At 25.1% G+C, this 18611-nt stretch overlaps 1 protein-coding gene across 2 annotated transcripts; it reads right to left on the bottom strand.

The window, feature by feature from the left end:
* Positions 1–3727: 3727 nt before the first annotated feature.
* On the bottom strand, positions 3728–17770 carry LOC126910585 (endoglucanase A-like). 2 transcript variants are annotated; one of them, XM_050693254.1, is made up of 9 exons: positions 13540–13664; positions 8073–8286; positions 7703–7798; positions 7454–7636; positions 7214–7391; positions 6976–7138; positions 6574–6738; positions 6368–6507; positions 3728–4415 (listed from the first exon to the last, which is right to left on the bottom strand). In XM_050693254.1, the coding sequence occupies exons 2-9, from the start codon at positions 8284–8286 to the stop codon at positions 4130–4132; spliced, it is 1425 nt and encodes a 474-aa protein (XP_050549211.1). In that variant the 5' UTR covers positions 13540–13664; the 3' UTR covers positions 3728–4129. The 2 variants fall into 2 exon arrangements, with proteins under 2 accessions (XP_050549211.1, XP_050549210.1); XM_050693253.1 differs by lacking the exon at positions 13540–13664 and adding an exon at positions 17418–17770 and having other exon boundaries at positions 3731–4415.
* Positions 17771–18611: the final 841 nt, after the last annotated feature.

The following is an 18611-nucleotide window of genomic DNA, read 5'->3' as shown; positions in this document are numbered from 1 at the left end:
AATCAATGATTGAAAATTATCGTTTTATATCCAAGTTAAGTATGCTCCCTAAATTTTTAGAAAAACTTTACAAGTTACATTAATCATTAAGGAAAACGTTGGTAAAAGAATAACAAAACTTTCGCAAAAATAAATCAACAGAAACCAACTTAATAATATATTATAATTATGTAATTATTCTTCTTTTTCCTCGCCTTAATCTCAATTACTTGGACTCGATCACCTTTATCCAAAGCATCTCTTAGCATTCATTTCCATAATTGTTCTTACAGCTTCCAATTTCTCTCTCCTCATAATATGTCCAAACCATCTAAGTCTATTTTCTTTCATCTTATACAATATACCTATACTACCTCTTATATATTTGTTCCTTATTCTATATTTTCTAGTGACTCAACTCATCTATCTAAGCATTCTCATCTCTGCTACATTCATTCTCTGCTCTATTCTCTTGTCAACCGCTCAACACTCTAAACCATATATCATAGCTGGTCACACTACAGTCTTATAGAACTTAACTTTCAGCCTCATTGGAATTATTTTATCGTATAACATGCCAGATGCTTCTCTCTACTTCAATCAACCGCACTGAATCTTGTGTCCTGTATTCTCGTCGATACCACTGTTCTTTTTCACAATTAAACCTATACTTATCTAATTGCTATCATAAAAATAAGTGATCAAATAAATGCAATTTACACAAATCTCAGATTCCGTTCACCAAGATATCCTGCTTTAAAAATGAAATTGATTTTTTCTTTTTTTTTCAGTTTCATCGTTGTTGTTACTTAAAAATTCTACCACAACAATAAAAAAATGGTTATCTGAATTTTTAAATATTATTAATAAATGTTTAATATTTACTATTAAATTAATAATTAGATAAGGACTTAATTATTTTGTATTTTTATCTTTTATTCTTTAAACATTTCTTAGCCTATAAAAGTTAAAATTTTTATTTTTATTTTTTTTACACTGATAAACTCCTAAAACAGGATATCTAGTTATGATACACTCCATGTATAAAATGTGGGTTTAGTATGGTACGCCTTGTATATAAAATACAGAGATTTTGTTATGGTACACCTATAAATAGAATATAGGTAACAATTTTTTCTATAAAAAAATTAACCTTAATCACTACGTGTTTATTTAATCATATTCGTCCCAAATTAATGTGTATATTTTCCAAATAATATTAAGAAAATGTTGAAGATAAATGTTTACTTCTTTCGAAAAATATCTTATTAAATTGTACTTAAAGTTTAGTAATTTTTTTTTTCTTAGGTTATTACTTTAAGTATTGAAGTAAATTAAATTAATTTTATCCTGTATATTAATTAAAATATTATAATTTTCTTTTAAGATTGCGTTTGTAATTTCAAGGAAAAAGTTTTAGTTTTATTCATAGGATAATTCAAAAATTATTTACTGTAATGTGTTAAAGATTTATAAAATTACTAAATTCTTTTCTTTTCTTTAAGCAAAATGTATAAATTTAGATGATGAAAAGTTCTTTCATTTTTTAAAAAACATGTTTTGAATTATCTTTAAACTAAATTAAAAATAAAATATTATTAAGCTTTTGTGACTTTTTGGCAACATTAATTAGAGATTCCGATTTTTACATTTCTCTATTTACATTACTAAAATAGAATTTTAATTTTTCGAAGTGGTATTTTTATTTTTATCTGTTATTATTCTATTTATTAAGTTATTTCAAACTTATTTTGATTAATGCATAGTATAATACAAATATTTAAAATATATTAATAGTTTTGCTGGATTATTGTTCTATATGATGTCATACCAAGCATTTCTCAGTGTTATTAAAAATTTATCGTAGCGTGACCAAAAACATGATATTGTGAGAGTATTGAATATATGTTTTGATAATGTGTATTTAAATTAATTATCGCAAATAAGTCTAAAATTTAGTCAAGTGATTAAAAAAAGCAAAAATGTTTTTTTACTTTAAAGATTTTGTAAAGGTAAAAGATATTTTCATGATAACCTTACGAAAAAAATTACCTCGAAGGTTGACGTAAATTGAAGTGTTATCGTTACTAAACACCGTAGATGATCAATTATGCATTTTTTGCACAAAGATTAGAAGGTCTGTGATTTTCTTAAAAAGGTTAATATTTAGCAAAGAACTACATAGCACCAAACGTCATGTTAATAATTTAAGTTAAAAGAATTCCCAATTATTCTTTTTTATACATAAACATTAATTTGGACAATTTTATCAAAAGTAATCATTTATAAAGCCTTTCTAAGTTTTTTTTAACATTCTTTGCAAATTTAAAAAATATTATTTCTGTTGATATATAACCCTAAAGTATATTAATAATAATAATAAAAGTAGAGGTAACGTATAATATTTAGTAGATCAAAAGCTATTAGATTTATCAAAATATCCAGTACCACCTTGCATTTTACGACAAATTTACATAAACTTGGGTCTGTTTAAAATAGCTTAAATAAAATTAACAAATGCATATATATTCGAACTTTACTTATAAATAAACATGAGCAAATCATTATTTGGTTTTATAATATTTGTTATGGTAAAAGATTAACTGTATCTTAGGATATACGTCAATTCAAACTTTTGTTATTGAGTCATATTATCTAATTAATAGGAGATTGGATTTGAAATATATTAATTTAATAGAATTCATTTTATCTTATTAAATTTGACGATTATTCAATTTATAAGGGACTTTTTGATGATTTCTTGATGTTAAATAGGTAGACATATTGCATTTATGGTTCAATATAATGAAATAATTACATTATACTAAAATAATAATTATTTTTATCAATTATTAAAAAAATAATCAATATTTTGTTTTAATTTTCTATCAACGACACACATTTGGAATAGTTTTTTTTTTTTGCAAAATATTTTTTTTATATTATACTACATTAATTATAAGTTACTAATTATTAATTCATCCTAACCATAACCTATTTTTTATCTCAATATTTATTTTTATTTATAAAAAAATTGTCTATAGTAACTTAATAATTGGGGTAATATAATTAAATGTTATTACACACGAGTCGTAATAACAGTATTTATCGTTAGTAATGATACTTAAGGTAAAAATCATAGAAAGCATAAGTAATTTTATGTGCAGTGAAAATTTTCAAGGTTACTTAAATGGACTTTTCAATTTTACCTTCAGTTTTTATACTATTTAATAATTTACCACATTTTAAGTACTTATTTAAAATATAAGATATGATATATTTAAAATAATGCTATAAAATATTCTTTTGAATATAATTTTACCTTCTGTTCAGATATACCAATACATAAAAATATGTATATGTATATTATATATTATTTTTTTATTAAAAAAAAAATATTATATAGAAATAACAAAATATTAAATTAATTAGCAATAATTTTTTGAGTAATAATGTTTTAAAATTTTTTAAAACAATGAAAAAGAGTTTTCAAAATAGTACAATGTTTAATACATCGAGAGTTTAGAGCAAATTAATACAAATTAAACAATAATAAACTTTTCATTAAACTTCTATAGGAATAAAATTCTAATATATACAGACATTTATAATTTTATATTCTAATATTTACAAAAAAATATATAATTTGTAAGTTCGACAGTACCAATACACTTTATCGTTATCATAAATTGATTTTTGTATTATGAGAAATAATCTAATTTTTTTTAATATATATTTAATTTGTTTTACTGATAATTTAGTTGATTTTTTAATTTAAGGCTTTAAAACTTAAACGACTTAGGTACAAAAGAGTTTTTTTAAATGAATTTAAAACTTCTATATTTGATATATGGATTTGTAATTGCAATTCAATTATAAAACAATATATATATATATATATATATATATATATATATTGGTACCCTCTTACAAGCTTAGATAAATTAATAGATTATTGACATTCGATTTTTGTAAAATAATAGTTGGAAACAAAGTGTGATAAAATGTAATGACTTGTTTGTTATTTTGCAAAAACGCATATACGTATTCAAGTTAAAAATCAGTTCTTTACTATCGTGTATAATTAAAAAAGAAATATTAGTATAATTTATAATTATCAATATGCTTATATATTATTATTATAAAATGGTCATGTACGTGTAACCACATGAACAGCATCCCAACCAGCTTGATTGGCTGCTTTCAATCGCCGATTTTTTTCCATTAACTCTAAATGTTTCAGTCCAGCAACTGCCGATTGAAAACCTGCATTGTAGTCTAGTGTTACTTCATTGTAAATATACTCTTCTCTCATATCCTTGTAGTTATCATTTTCATCAGGACCGCTAACTAAAGCTCCATACAAGATTTGAGGATTTGGCTTAGTACTTCTGTACGCATTCCAATCACAAGGAGCTGGCCTATCTGGACACGAACTGTAAAAAAATTAAAAATCTAAATTATTATTCTTAATTATTTATTTTAATCATTATTTTAACCTCTTTAAATAGTCTATATGTACTTTTTCTAATATTAAAATATTACTCATAAAATAATTAACAATTTTTTCATAATATTAAGAAAATAATAAAAGAAACTTTACAAGGTTAATCATTTTATAAGCCACCTATTATACAACATATTTGATTACAAGAAAATGTATAATTATTAAAAAAGAACACTAATAATAATTATTATTATCCCAGAACTACTACATTTCAATTTATAAACAATGTAGAAAGCAAATTGTTTGACGATTACTTTTAAAGCAAAATTAAAAACTCCATTATATTGAATAATAATAAAATAAAATATACTGTTATATACAATGTATAGACAGATTCTTTTATCGAGATTAAAATACAAATTTTTTTGTTCTTATTTAATATATTTTCTTATTTTTATTTATCTTTATACCTTATAGCTAATAGGCGTATCTTAATATAAGCATTTCTAATTTATAAATTAATAAAATAGATTATAAAATCTATAACTATAGATTTAAAGTGTAGTCTGAGGAAAAGTTTGAGCATGACTATATATATATATCATTAAATGATATAAAGTATAAGGACTCTTTCCCTCACCCACTTATAATATAAGAATATATTATATTATAAGAATGTTAATAACTTTCGGAGTACTGCAAAAAATTTGTTATTGATCCGGAATTTTTTTAATTAAATCATTTCCTATTTTATAATCTAGCTAAATATGTATGCTACAAACTAAAAAACCCAGTGGGGATGCGGCATAGTTGGGACAAGTATAATAATGTCTGACAGTGATTAAAATCACTACATAAAAACGCTTCGATGCAAATCTGTAGAATAGTGTTTAATTTAAAAAAAATGGTGGATTATTCCAAAAACTACATGATCTCCTGTTTTCTTATTTATATACCTGCCCACAGGTATATAGGGTCAGATTTATAAAATAATATACCAAATGATAAGTAAAGACATCATGCATCTTAAAATAAAAAAAATTTAATTAATTTGGTCATATTTATAAAAGTTATGGCAGCTGTAAGTAAAAAATATTAAAAAAATGAGCGATTTTTAAATTTGTAATTTTTTTGGAGATTTCCTCCATTTACGGGGAACGAGTGAAATTTTTTCAATTTTTGAGGGTAATGTCTTTGACTATATACGATTTGTGATCTTTTAACATACCGTTGAAAGAAATTGGTTCGGTGAGAGCTGAGAAAAAGTGGTAAAAAAAAACACATCACAGTAAAACTAATACCTTCTCAGCTTCACATCGAAGCTAAAAAACAAGTTAACACTTAGACAGTGACGTCATTTGTCAACAGTCTAAATTTTTACACATATTGGCACCACATAATAATCCTAAACGAATTTTGAACAAGACAAAATTAATAAAAAAAAATAAAAATTTCGACTAATGAGTAGAAAAAAGCTGATAAAAATACTTTTGTGGTATTAATTTCAATATCTTTCTTTTTGGAGGGGCTTCGTATGGTTTTTTTTTATTAATTTTAGTCAATTTTTGATGTAATATATCAAAAAATATGTTAATTATTTTATTAATAGTTTTTTTTTCATTATAAAACTCCACCCTTAAAATTAGCATAAAGTTAAAAAATTACAGTTAATTTAATAAATTATTTATTATATATTATATAGGTGTTCAGTGTGTAAAGAAACGGGTTTCTATTGTTCTCATTGTATGTAACATATGATCTGTTTTTTTTTTACTTATTGACTTTACTATATACTCTGTATAGTAAATCCCCTTTAATTTTTAAGAATGATGCTAAAAAATAGTTAATAGCTGATAAATTAAAAATATACAATGTATACCAAATATTTTTTTTTCTACGATTCGTAAAAATTCTTTTTTTTGAGTATCAGATAATAATTACCTGGCTGCATGATATGGTTGAGTTGGATAATCTTTACCGAACCCTATGACATAACTTCGTCCACTGTGTCCCAGCATATAATGAATTTGTTGCTTTGCGAATTCTATATAATTTAAAGAACCTATACCATAATTAGAGGCCTGAAAATCATTAAAATGATACATATATTAAAAATTAATTTAAGATTTAAAATTATTTCTATATACTTGTAAACATAGAAACGCTATATTAGCAGCGTGACATAAAGTTCCTGACTTGTCGATGTATAAAAGTCCTTTAGGTGTTTTCTTTTGGCTATAAATGTTAAAATCGCAGAAGTTTTGAACTGATTCTATATACTCCTGTTGATTTGTTGATTCGGCTAATAACATCTAAATAAATACAAGAACAAAACATTGTTTACTTTCCATTATTTGTATCGTTAAAAATTTTAAACGGCTCTATATTATAAATAAAGGATGTAAAACTTTACTAATATAAAATGTCTTTATAAATTAATAAGAATATTCCAGTACAAATACTGGAATATTCTTTATGCGGTTAATCTTCTTAAAATATAAAACGTAGCATAAAATAGATAACTTGGTATAATTATCCAATAATATTACCTGCACACCTGCAACTTTTTTATTGTAGAAAAACTCATTTGGACGACCTTTTAATCGATATTTTACGTACAGATATTCAGCATCTTCTAAATATTGTGATTCTTTAGTAGCTTTATAAAGCCATAGCGCAGCCCATGTTAATTCATCACCGTAATCTGTCGATCTTTGCATAAATAAAATTACAAGCGTGGCACTCAAATGCAATTAATGGTATCTATTAATTGGAATGGAAGCTTACTCGTAATACTGTGCTGCTCCTTTTATGGCATCATTGTATAAACCTCTGTACTGCGTGCCAAATTTGTATAATTGTCTAGCATGTTTTAGGCATTCTGCTGAAAAGTCTGGATCAATGTGAACAAATACCATAGAGACGGCGGATAGAGCAGCTGACGTTTCACCAGCCAGATCGGATCCTGAAATTATTTAAAAGTTAATTTAAGCGTATTGGGAATCATTGAAATAATGTCTTTATCACCTGGATGATCCTTATCAATTTTATATGCTGGTCTGGACATATTCATATCTTCGGGACGTCCCCAAAAACTATGATCTAAATTAAAGTCACCAACTTGACCGTAAAATTCATAGTCGCTAACGTGGCATTTAATGAAGTATTCTGCTGCCCAACGAATTGAGCTCAATACATGTTCCCATTCGTCTAAAATGTGATACGAAAATTATTTATCTGTTTTAGAATCTAGAAGCAAAATTAATTATAACTTACTGGCATCGTGATAAGCGTCTTTATAAGACAAGCAACTCCATGCTAAGATTGTTGTAGTACTTGCCATAGTGAAACCAAACTTAACGTAATCTCCAGCTAAAACACATTGAAATAATTTTTGTCGCTATTATAACATAAATCCCTTGTATGGAGTCGTTTTTCTAAACTTAACTTAATTTTATAATTATTTTTTATTTTTTTTTAATTTTACAAGGAACCTGAATTTTGAGTCAGAAATGTGTCAAACTTTTAATCGTAAAACACAAATTTACAGAAAAGTTTTTTAGAAATACCATTGATTAAGATAAGTAGATTTTGCTCTTAAAATACACATGTTTTATTAGTAAACGGATCAATAGTGTTATCATACCATCGTAATATCCGCCAGACAAGTCCTCGCCGGCTTGCCCTCTGTCGGAAGTAGCGGAGTCTATTCGCCAAGCTATGCGGTTGTCGGGCGGCAGGTGACCCGATCTCTGTGCTTCGTAAAACATGAGTGACAACCGCAACACCTCGTCATAATCATAACAGTATACTGTGAAGTTGGCCACCACGAACAATAAAGTTAAAATCGTGATTTTCATCTAAAAAAAAATTGTAAAAAATCATTTACCCATAGGCTTTAATCACTGCACATTTTACGCACAACAGGTATAAACACCCGTAAATAATAGAAAAATTAGAGTGATTCGATTAAAGTAATGAACCACAACAACCACAACCAGACAAGGTCAGCTTGATAACCAATGGATATACTAAATGACTATACAGAGTGTTCAGTAAGTAAGGAAACAAGTCAATTGTTTCAAACAATAATAACAATAGAAACCCTTTTTCTTATTTATTGAACTCTCTATAGATTTACATATACAAAAAAAAAGTTATATCATACTTTTGAAATTTCAGTAAAGCCGATTAAAATTTATAAATGATTTGATTAATTTAATAATTTTAGTTATTATTTTTTATTAAAATACTGACATTTTCTTCAGATAAGAAAAATATGTTAAGTATTTTATACAAAACAAAATTTTAAAAAGAAATTTCAAATATAATAATAAAAAACTTATAACGAATGTTGTTGGAACTAGATTTCGACAACAACAAACACAATTTAAAATAAAATTATTATACTTTTATTTAAGTAGATAACTACAAGTAGTGTAAAGTAACTTCTATTTAAATTTATTATTTCAAAATTACAAAATTTCATGCTAATTTATTGGAAATTTTTAATAAATTTAATTCCTCAGTGCGGTAAATATATCAATTTTTTTATTTTTTGCCAAATTTGGACTTAACGACGTGTTCAGGGGAAACATATCTCTAGGACATTAAATTTACGAAGAAAACAAATTTATTAGTTGAAATCTATCATGATATATCTAGCTTAAACAATATTTTAATTAGTTTATTATATAAGAGCCTTAAATTTTGGACTGCAAACCTCCTTAATATCTTTTAATGTTGTAATGTTCACTGTTTGTAACGATCACTTGTTTTAACTGTATAAAAATAATAACATACTATCCATTAAAGTTTGTTGTAACCGTTTATTTCAGTTTTACTTATTAGTAACTATTAAATAGCAATATATATTTCTAGTTACTTACCAATTATATAAGACAATAAAATTGATTAGTAAATTTATAATAATTATAAAGATCATTTTTAATAAATATTAACTGGGATAATATAATCTTAACAGAATAATTTATAAAAAATCCAGCACTAGAGGATCGTGGCATAGTTGAGTCAAGTATAATAATATTTGACAGTGATTAAAACCACTATCGTAAAAAACGCTTTGAAGAAAATCTGTAGGATAATGTTTAATTTTAAAAAAATTGGTGGATTATTCCAAAAACAACATGATCTCCTATTTTCTTATTTATATCCTGATTACAAGTTTTATGATTTATATGTGTAATATATGAATAAATATATATATTTATAATATATAAATATATAAAGGGAAATGGTGTTATTTTAAAAAAGTTTGTCGCATAAAAGAAGGATATAAATATTATTTCTCATACAATAATTGTATTGATCCATACACTTTTCAATAAGTTATAGCATTATAAAGTTAAAAATGTAAAATATAAAATCGAGAATTTTCACACAAAAATAGCATACTGTAATAATTTTCACCGTGAAGACAAAATAAAGTCCGAAATTTTTTTTTTAATATTAAAGTATATTACATAAGCTTAATTTAAGATATATATAAAAGTGTCAGTATTTCCGGAACACTTTCAAAAATTAAGTTGAAAAAGTTCTACTTTCTATATGCATTTTTATGTTTTGAAGCTTCCCTGTATTAAGGGAAATGGTCCGAATTAAAAAATCAGTATGCCGAATGAAAGATGTATATAAATACTACTTTTCATTAAAGTGAGTAACGGACACANGCTTCCCTGTATTAAGGAAAATGGTCCGAATTAAAAAATCAGTATGCCGAATGAAAGATGTATATAAATACTACTTTTCATTAAAGTGAGTAACGGACACAAAAAAAAACACATCATAGTAAAATTAATACCTTCTCAGCTTCGCATCGAAGCTAAAAATTATAGAAATAAGAGTCCATTTGTAATGATTTTTTAAATTTAGTATTTATATGAGCTTACCATTTCATTGTTTAATTCATTTTATTCTTAGTGTAGTTGTACATTTATTATAGAAAAATAAGGCATTAACATATACTTAATATTATGAATCAATATTTGAACATAGGGACTTTCTAACAAAGCCGGGCAAATTTGACATTTTTTCTATCTTGTGAAGTTAAGTTAGTTTTGAAAATATTCACTAAGTTTTAATAGTAAGATTAGTTAAGTTACTAGATGCTTAAAAAAATAATAATAACTTTATAATTTAGTTACCTAGTAGAAGTCTTAAGTATAGTTATTTTAAATTCAATACCTTCTAGGGTGTAGAATTCATCATTTTTTTTATTAATTAAAATTATTTTATTTCAGTATAACAAAAAAATCAACCACAGTTAATAAAAACTAACTAAAATTATTAAAAAAAAAAAAAAGCTACTTGAATGAGTTGAAGTTTTCATGGATTATTGTATTATTTAGAATATTTAAAATACCTTGATAACTTGAAACCTCAATAAATAAAAAGCAGATCTTTTACTTTAAAATTCGACTTATCGAAGTTCTACTGCAAATCTTGTCTTCATATTTGTGATGACATTTCGAAATCGTTTCAGAGTTCATCATCGGATCTAAAATTATTGTTTCGAAGATGAAATCTACAACGAGTTCGAAACGTCAACATTAAATTGAAGATATAAACATATCTGTANCTTGAAACCTCAATAAGTCAAAAGCAGATCATTTACTTTAAAATTCGACTTATCGAAGTTCTACTGTAAATCTTGTCTTCATATTTGTGATGACATTTCGAAATCGTTTCAGAGTTCATCATCAGATCTAAAATTATTGTTTCGAAGATGAAATCTACAACGAGTTCGAAACGTCAACATTAAATTGAAGATATAAACATATCTGTATGTATTCTAAACAACAAAGCTAATTAANTATATATTTTAAACAACAAAGCTAATTAATAAGTAATAAGTCATAACAAACGCAATATGGCTTAAAAGAATAATAAAAAATAATTTTTGCCCTGAATATTAATATTGTATTATATTATATTTATATTCATATTTATAATGGTCTCACAGGGGTAAAGAATTCCGATATGTCAAACTTTGGTTTGCTTTTGTTGAAATTCGCACAAGCGTTCTATTTTTACTGATTTCATCAGCTGTAACTTCTACAAGGAGATTACCTATGCAAATAATCTATCCCGAGAAAAGTGTTGTTTAATAAAATACCGTTTAGAAACGCTCCATAATGAAGAATTAGTATTAATTTTTTAAATTTAATTAATTGAGTAAATCGGAGTACACAACAATACTCGAATAAGAACCCACATTGAGTTATCAGTTNTAATTGAGTAAACCGGAGTACACAACAATACTCGAATAAGAACCCACATTGAGTTATCAGTTAATATATAAAAAAAAAAATTAACAATTTAAAATGTTAAACTAACTGAATGTTTTAACATGTTTGTATCCAACCTTGCTTTTTAATAAAACTGATGTAAATTATTTCATTTTCAATGTTACCATATATGATATTTTAACTTTTAACATAGTAGGCTACAACGATACTGTTACACTTTCACTTGCGTTGTTGCCACCCAATCTTTAATTTTCTTGTAATTGAACTCAACGGACACTACAGCTTTCTATAACACATTATAATCTAAGACTAACTGTGTCATAATAGAAACACGTGCACTGGGTGGTTTACTAGGGGAGTGAACGTAAAATTTATTTAATTCCGCTAATTATTATGATGTCTGAACGACAAAAGAATCGAGGCCTTGAGAAACAGGTTCGATCATCGTTTGATGAGTAATTACTATTATCACCGAGAGGCATTAATTAACTATCGAAATCAAGCAAACGCATAATTAACCGACGTTTTTTACGAGTAATTATAATTTTATAATCAGTGGATGTACTCAAACGTTGATGGTAAAACAAATGCATTTAGTATCAATAACAATAGATTATCGAGGTTTATGTTTTAATATACCATTCCCTATTTGTGAAATTAAAAATGAAATTTCTTTGGACACGGGCCATTCTCATATTAAAAAAATAAATATTATCTATATATTTACGTATTTAATGACCATGAATATAAATGGACCCCGGAATTATTCTTACTTTAAAATTTTTTTAATTATTCCGAACAACGTTGTTTCTACGTTACAAGAAGAAGTTACATAAAATGCACAAATGCATATTTATCAGGGCCTTAATGAAAATTTTTACAATGGTTTTGTAACCACAATTACACAAATTTCAATGGTGTCTTTTAAAAATTGACATATTGAAGTTTAAATAGAATCTTTCTTGATAAAATTGACTCGACTTTTTGGCACACTACAATAATCATTCATTGAATAAATCCTTAAAATTAATTTTTAAGACTAAATAACTTTTAAATATAAGTTTATACTTATTATAAAATGATACGATTGAGAGGATTTTATACATTTTAGTCATCTTAAAAAAAAATGTGATCGTGTAAAATGCGTATTCATTATCATCCGATCGTTATCTATAAACTACATATAATCAAACATTTTTATTGTGAATTACAACCTAGTCAATCAATGTAAATACATTAAACAATATTTTGGAAATAAGTAAACTACTACTTTCACGTTCTTTTATTCATTAAAAATGTTAGAAACCCCCCACCGAATTCAGCAAAAATGTTTAAAATATACTTGAAAAGGTAATCACTAGATACTATTTTTATTATCAATCAAGCAACTAGTTGTTTTATTAAATAATAACTACATCAAATTATATATACTTTTCTTTTATAACTTTGTATGGTTGCTTGAATTAATATGATTAAAGAAAAACAATTAATATGATCTATCAAGAAAATATTCTCATTTCAGGTATAAATGACTGTCTGAAAACTGTGATATATTCGTGAACGTTTAATAAAAACAAGGTGTCATGCGTCGTAATAAGTTATAGTGAAAGTGCAGAAGCAGAACGCTTGTGCTAAAACAGTAGTTAATTCATAAAATATTTATAACGTCGCGTACCAGCATGTATTAGTCATAATATTGCAAAACTTAATATTAGCATAATATAATTAGCATTATACCACTTGAATGGTACGCTCTTGTGGAAACCATAGCATTCATTATTTTCCTCATTTTTGATAACAAATTTACATTGCTAGTACTACTGAGAAATTAAAACATAATTTTACCTTAATGTTAGTTGTACATTGTAGAAGTCATCGATATAATTGTGAGGTCTCCCGTCGACACTTTTCGCTTTGAGTCGGTGTCGGTAGACCGACGCCTACAGACGAGTCCAAACCAAACTCGTACTCTGTATAAGTATGTGAATAAGTATTACTATATATTTGCTACAGCTCACTCTATTCGTTGATCATTCTATGCGTCAGTGTATTAACAAGTTAAGAAAAAATGTATTGGAAATTGAAATGAAACAGTAGTTATATGCATTTCAATTAAGAAATAATTTGTTCATATATGGTATTGACCTGTTAATATTTATCGAGACGTTTCAAACAACGCTATTTTTATTTTACAAACATTTATAACGAAAAATCAAAAAATTAAATAAAAATTCGAATTGATATATAGTATTAAGAAATTGAAAAGTAATTTAAAGGTTTTTGTGAGTTAATCAGGAAAAAAATCCATTTGAATAAAGTCATTGCCATTATCAAATTAAATAAAGCTTTAAATGTTAACATTGCATCACTAATATAAAGTATTAAAACATAAGAACCACGTAATTTTAAAATAGTGATTTTTTTGTTTATTGACTGTGATATTGCTTCATATGAAATATAATGTTTGTATATGCTTTTCAATCGTACATTTCAAATTATTTTTCTTGTAACTAGTAAGTAAGGAACAAACGATATTTACCATAAAATATTCCGCAAATTTTTAAATAAAATGTTACAATTGGTATAATCAAAACATAAAGTTATGAATAATTCTTCAATGGTAGAGATAACAAAATTATTCAAATTAGTGTTATTAAGAAAATATCAAATAAATTTGAGTTATGATGCTATATAAGTTTCAAAAAATAATGAAAACAGGTAATGTTAATAGTAATATTAATGTTAAAATAAAAGTCTTTTTCAGTATATTTAAAGAGAACGGAGAAAAATAGATAAATACTGTTTAAAAAAATAACTACATTCCAATGATTATTGATAACATTTTTAAAAACCAGTACCATTCATAGCCGATTGAAAAAGGAGCAAAAAATGTTAGCTATGGTAATTACACTTTAAAAAACATTAGATAATTTCAAGTGTTAAAACAAATACTAAATCGCACAATAGCTAAATTACTCTGTTATTCTAGTGTAAACCTCTTAGTTCCGCTTAGATTATAATAGAATTTCCAATAAAAAATCACAAAACAATAAATTGATTAAATTCACCTTTTTCCAATATGTTTACCCAATAAATGTTTGAACTTAATTATTCTTTTTACAGTAAAAATTTAAGAGACAAGGAATTTAAGACTATTTTTACTTTAAAAAAATACACATTCAGCTTGTGGCCATAAAATTCGTACAAAAATACCAAATCATCTTATATTTATAAACTACGAACAGCCTGAAGATAATTTAAGTAATACATTTAACGATCCCATTAAGGTGACTCAAAATAATTTTTCACATTCAGCAGGCCAATTTTTCATTTGAAAAAATATAATGAGCTCATCGATTATAAAAATTACAGTAGTTTTAAGTTTGCTACTGTGGAGTTAGGCATGCGTTGGATTATTAATTTCGTACAGTAGTCTTCTGAAAACCAATTTAAGGTGAATAGTATGCGTATATGTTTTTCTTGTGAACTGCATTAATCAAATTATGTGGCGCCCGCTGTCATGACTTAAGAAAAGGAATTCTCGACATAATTAACTTATAAATTACAATCAATTAAATAAGATATATTTTAACAGAAAAAAATACATTATCATAAATTTTGATAATAAATTTGGTCCAAACAAAACAATGAGATTATCATCTAATATATTTATATAATTTTGGTGCATTTTTTATAACACTAGCTCATAGATACTCTACTAGTAATACATTAGTACTATTGTATTTATATTATAATGAATATTTGTAAAATTTTAAACATTTATACAAATGCATATGTTTATTTATATATATGTATATATGAGGCATGGCTTTGCAAAATGATCTAGGTACAAAAAAAGTTTCTGTTTAGGAAATCAATAAAAACCATTCTATCTACCTATAAGTAGTAATTCAGTTCTTCCTTGGTTATTCATTTTTACAATTTATAAATAGTAATTAAAGTTGAATTTCTTTCACAGTTTTATCGTGAATATATAGATTAATTTGATATAATAAAAATTGTTTTTAAATTTTCTGTACTTAGATCATTTAGCCCTGCTGACCATTATTTTGTATATTATCCAACAATTGACTTTTGACCCTCCAACACACACACATATACATACACTATTTATTATTGACTAGTTTTTTAAGTACAAATATACTAATAAATTGTTCAGTTAATAGCATTCAAGGTTTTCATTAATTTTAGTTTTTTTAAGAATTAAAGAAAAAACGGAAAAATTGATAAAGTATGAAATAGATTATATAAATCATATATTTTTAAAAACTATTGGCAACTTAAATTACGAATGAATAAGTTCAATGATTTTCTTGCTGATAATAAATCTGTTAAAAGTTTAGTTAACATAATAATTTATTACTACAATGTTAAAAAGTTAAATCAGTAATTATTTAATTTATATTTGATGACAGAAATTTACATTTATATAAAATAAAATACGCCTTTCAAACTGTTAAAAAGTTTCTAAAACTTTTGTACATTTCTGAATATGTTACTTAATTAACTACTTAATGAAATATCAAAATTATTAAATACTTAATCCAGAGGTTTGTTTAAGCTATAAAATGTTCGTAGTTATTATTAAATTTTTCCCCTAATTTTGCAATATAATATCGTGTAAACATGACACCTATTATTGAACTCTATTTTAATACGAAGTTTTTATAATTAAAGTATTTAATAATTGCTAACAATATCCAAAAGATTTTTAAGGTAAACTTTCATAAGATGTATATGCTATTTTTAAATTTTATTAATTACATCTATTACACTTTCTTATGAATAATGAATATTAGAGAGTTGACAATAATTTTTGGCTTAATAGCAAAGCTGATCAAATAAATTGCTAGATAAATTTACCATTTTTTCGATTAAATTTAATGGATATTCATTTCTGTTTTCATAAAATAAATTTACTATGTAACTCGTTGTAAACCCAAGTTCAACTAGTTACTTGCCACAATGTTTTGTCTTATTTCTTTAAAATTATTAAATTATTTCAATTTTCAAACAGCTCCTACTTAAATATCAGTGAATAAATAAATGATAATTAAATTTAGTCAACAGTAATAAAAATAATTTAAAATTCGTTATTATAATAACGAGTGTCTAATTATATTTAAATGACCAAAAACGAATTCCTTCATCGTTAAAAGTATTGTACAACAAACACGAAAAAAGTATTAGTTTGTTTATATATTATATACTACTAAACAATATTAAATAATATGTTTAAAATCTATTGTTTACTAAATAATATTTCGAATAATAAGTGTGTATCTGTATCATTATATTTTATATGGTATCAAATAATCTTCATGTAGCAATAATTGTTTATAATATTGCTATGGCTCGTAGTTACTGTTAGATATTAAACTTCTAATTAATTTTTATAAAATGTAATAAAATTCATATAAATAAAATAATTGATTAATTTTTAGTAACTGCACTAAATAATTCAAACATTAAATATTGAAACTCAATTTCAGTGTTTAAAAATGAACAAAATAATATGGTGATAGGACATACTTCTGTAATATGTCATCGTGTAAAGTTTATACGTTTTTATTGTTTTAGTTAGGTTTTAATATTTTTATGCTAAAATTTGAAAATATTTTTAGTTATTTCACATTTTAATGTAACTCTATATATTAAGGCTCTATAAAGTCTATTGCACAGTTGAGTGATTTCATTCATACCTGATCGGCGATTGTTTTTATTCCTCGAGAATGCCAAGCACTTAAAAAGTAATCCTTGATTTAAAAGGCGGCAATGGCGATTTTGAATATTACACGGTAATTGTGGCAGACAATAATTCCACTTCTGTGATTTTCACATATATCTCCAGCACGTCCGTCATTTTAAATCATGGTTTAATTGACTATTTATTAATCTATAAAAGTCGCCCAAATAAAAACAAAAATTACCGGCAACAAAAGTGTACCGAAACGTTAAGATTACAAAACATGTATCAACCAAGATAGCGAATGACGCGGCTTTATGTACCGGTATAAGTGCGCAGTCGGTGTCGGTAGCGGCCCAACTGTCAAACGTGCAACAAACACCGCCGCCCAGTGATAGCCACTCGGTATATTATAAACTGGAACAAAACTGGTAAAATTAACGCTGGAAAATATTGCACATACGTTATAATGACAGATGAACATTGTTATTTAGATTTTTTTTTTTGTACAGTTTTCATAAGTCATTAGTACCATACAAATATGGTTGAATTTCAAAAAAATAAATGTTATATGGTGTGTTACATTGTCAAGACAAAATTAATAATTTTTGAGTAGATTGATAATGAGTTATTTTATACAACAATTTATAGGCTACAATTTTTTTTTTTTTAATGGCACGTGTTGCGTGGCTAATTTTGGTAAATCATCAATAGTAAAAGTTTTTAAATTTTAATAAATGTTATTGTCTATGTCATAAACTAGTATCTATTATATATGTATATATATATATTGATAATGTTAAACTACCTTATGCAAATACTATCTGACTATTTTCAAAAGTTTATTTGTGCTTAACTTTTGAAATGAAGGATATTTTGTAACAATAAATGTAAATGTAGATATATATATATATATATATATATATAACTACAATGAATAATATATTATCCGCTTTACTAATCAAATTATTAAAGAATGAATTCAAATAAGTAATTATAATTTGACTAATAATTTTAACAATTTACAAATATAAAAATCTACACTAAGCCGAATTTAAAACTAAAAATTGAAACATTTTTGTGGTTTATATAATTTATGAGTAAATCCAGACAATGGTGACAAGGGCATTATTTGCATAAATTAAATTCTGTGTTATCAATTTGGTACTTATTCTACAGCCTTAAGTATTTAGCCTGAGCCTTTAAATAT

Source organism: Daktulosphaira vitifoliae, unplaced genomic scaffold (assembly GCF_025091365.1).
Source record: "Daktulosphaira vitifoliae isolate Bord-2020 unplaced genomic scaffold, ASM2509136v1 Scaffold_1, whole genome shotgun sequence".
NCBI classification, from domain to species: Eukaryota; Metazoa; Arthropoda; class Insecta; order Hemiptera; family Phylloxeridae; genus Daktulosphaira; species Daktulosphaira vitifoliae.
Note: the sequence above shows the minus strand (reverse complement) of the source record. Positions and strands in the feature narration are given on the sequence as shown.

Bases quoted from the DNA above. Each gene is read 5' to 3' on its own strand.
- LOC126910585 (XM_050693253.1), bottom strand. From the start codon at position 8,286: ATGAAAATCACGATTTTAACTTTATTGTTCGTGGTGGCCAACTTCACA. The intron at 7,392-7,453 runs GTGATAAAGACA...AAATAATTTCAG, and splicing joins AATTGATAAGGATCATCCAG to GATCCGATCTGGCTGGTGAA. The intron at 6,508-6,573 runs GTATATAGAAAT...AATGATTTTCAG, and splicing joins TAGCGTTTCTATGTTTACAA to GCCTCTAATTATGGTATAGG.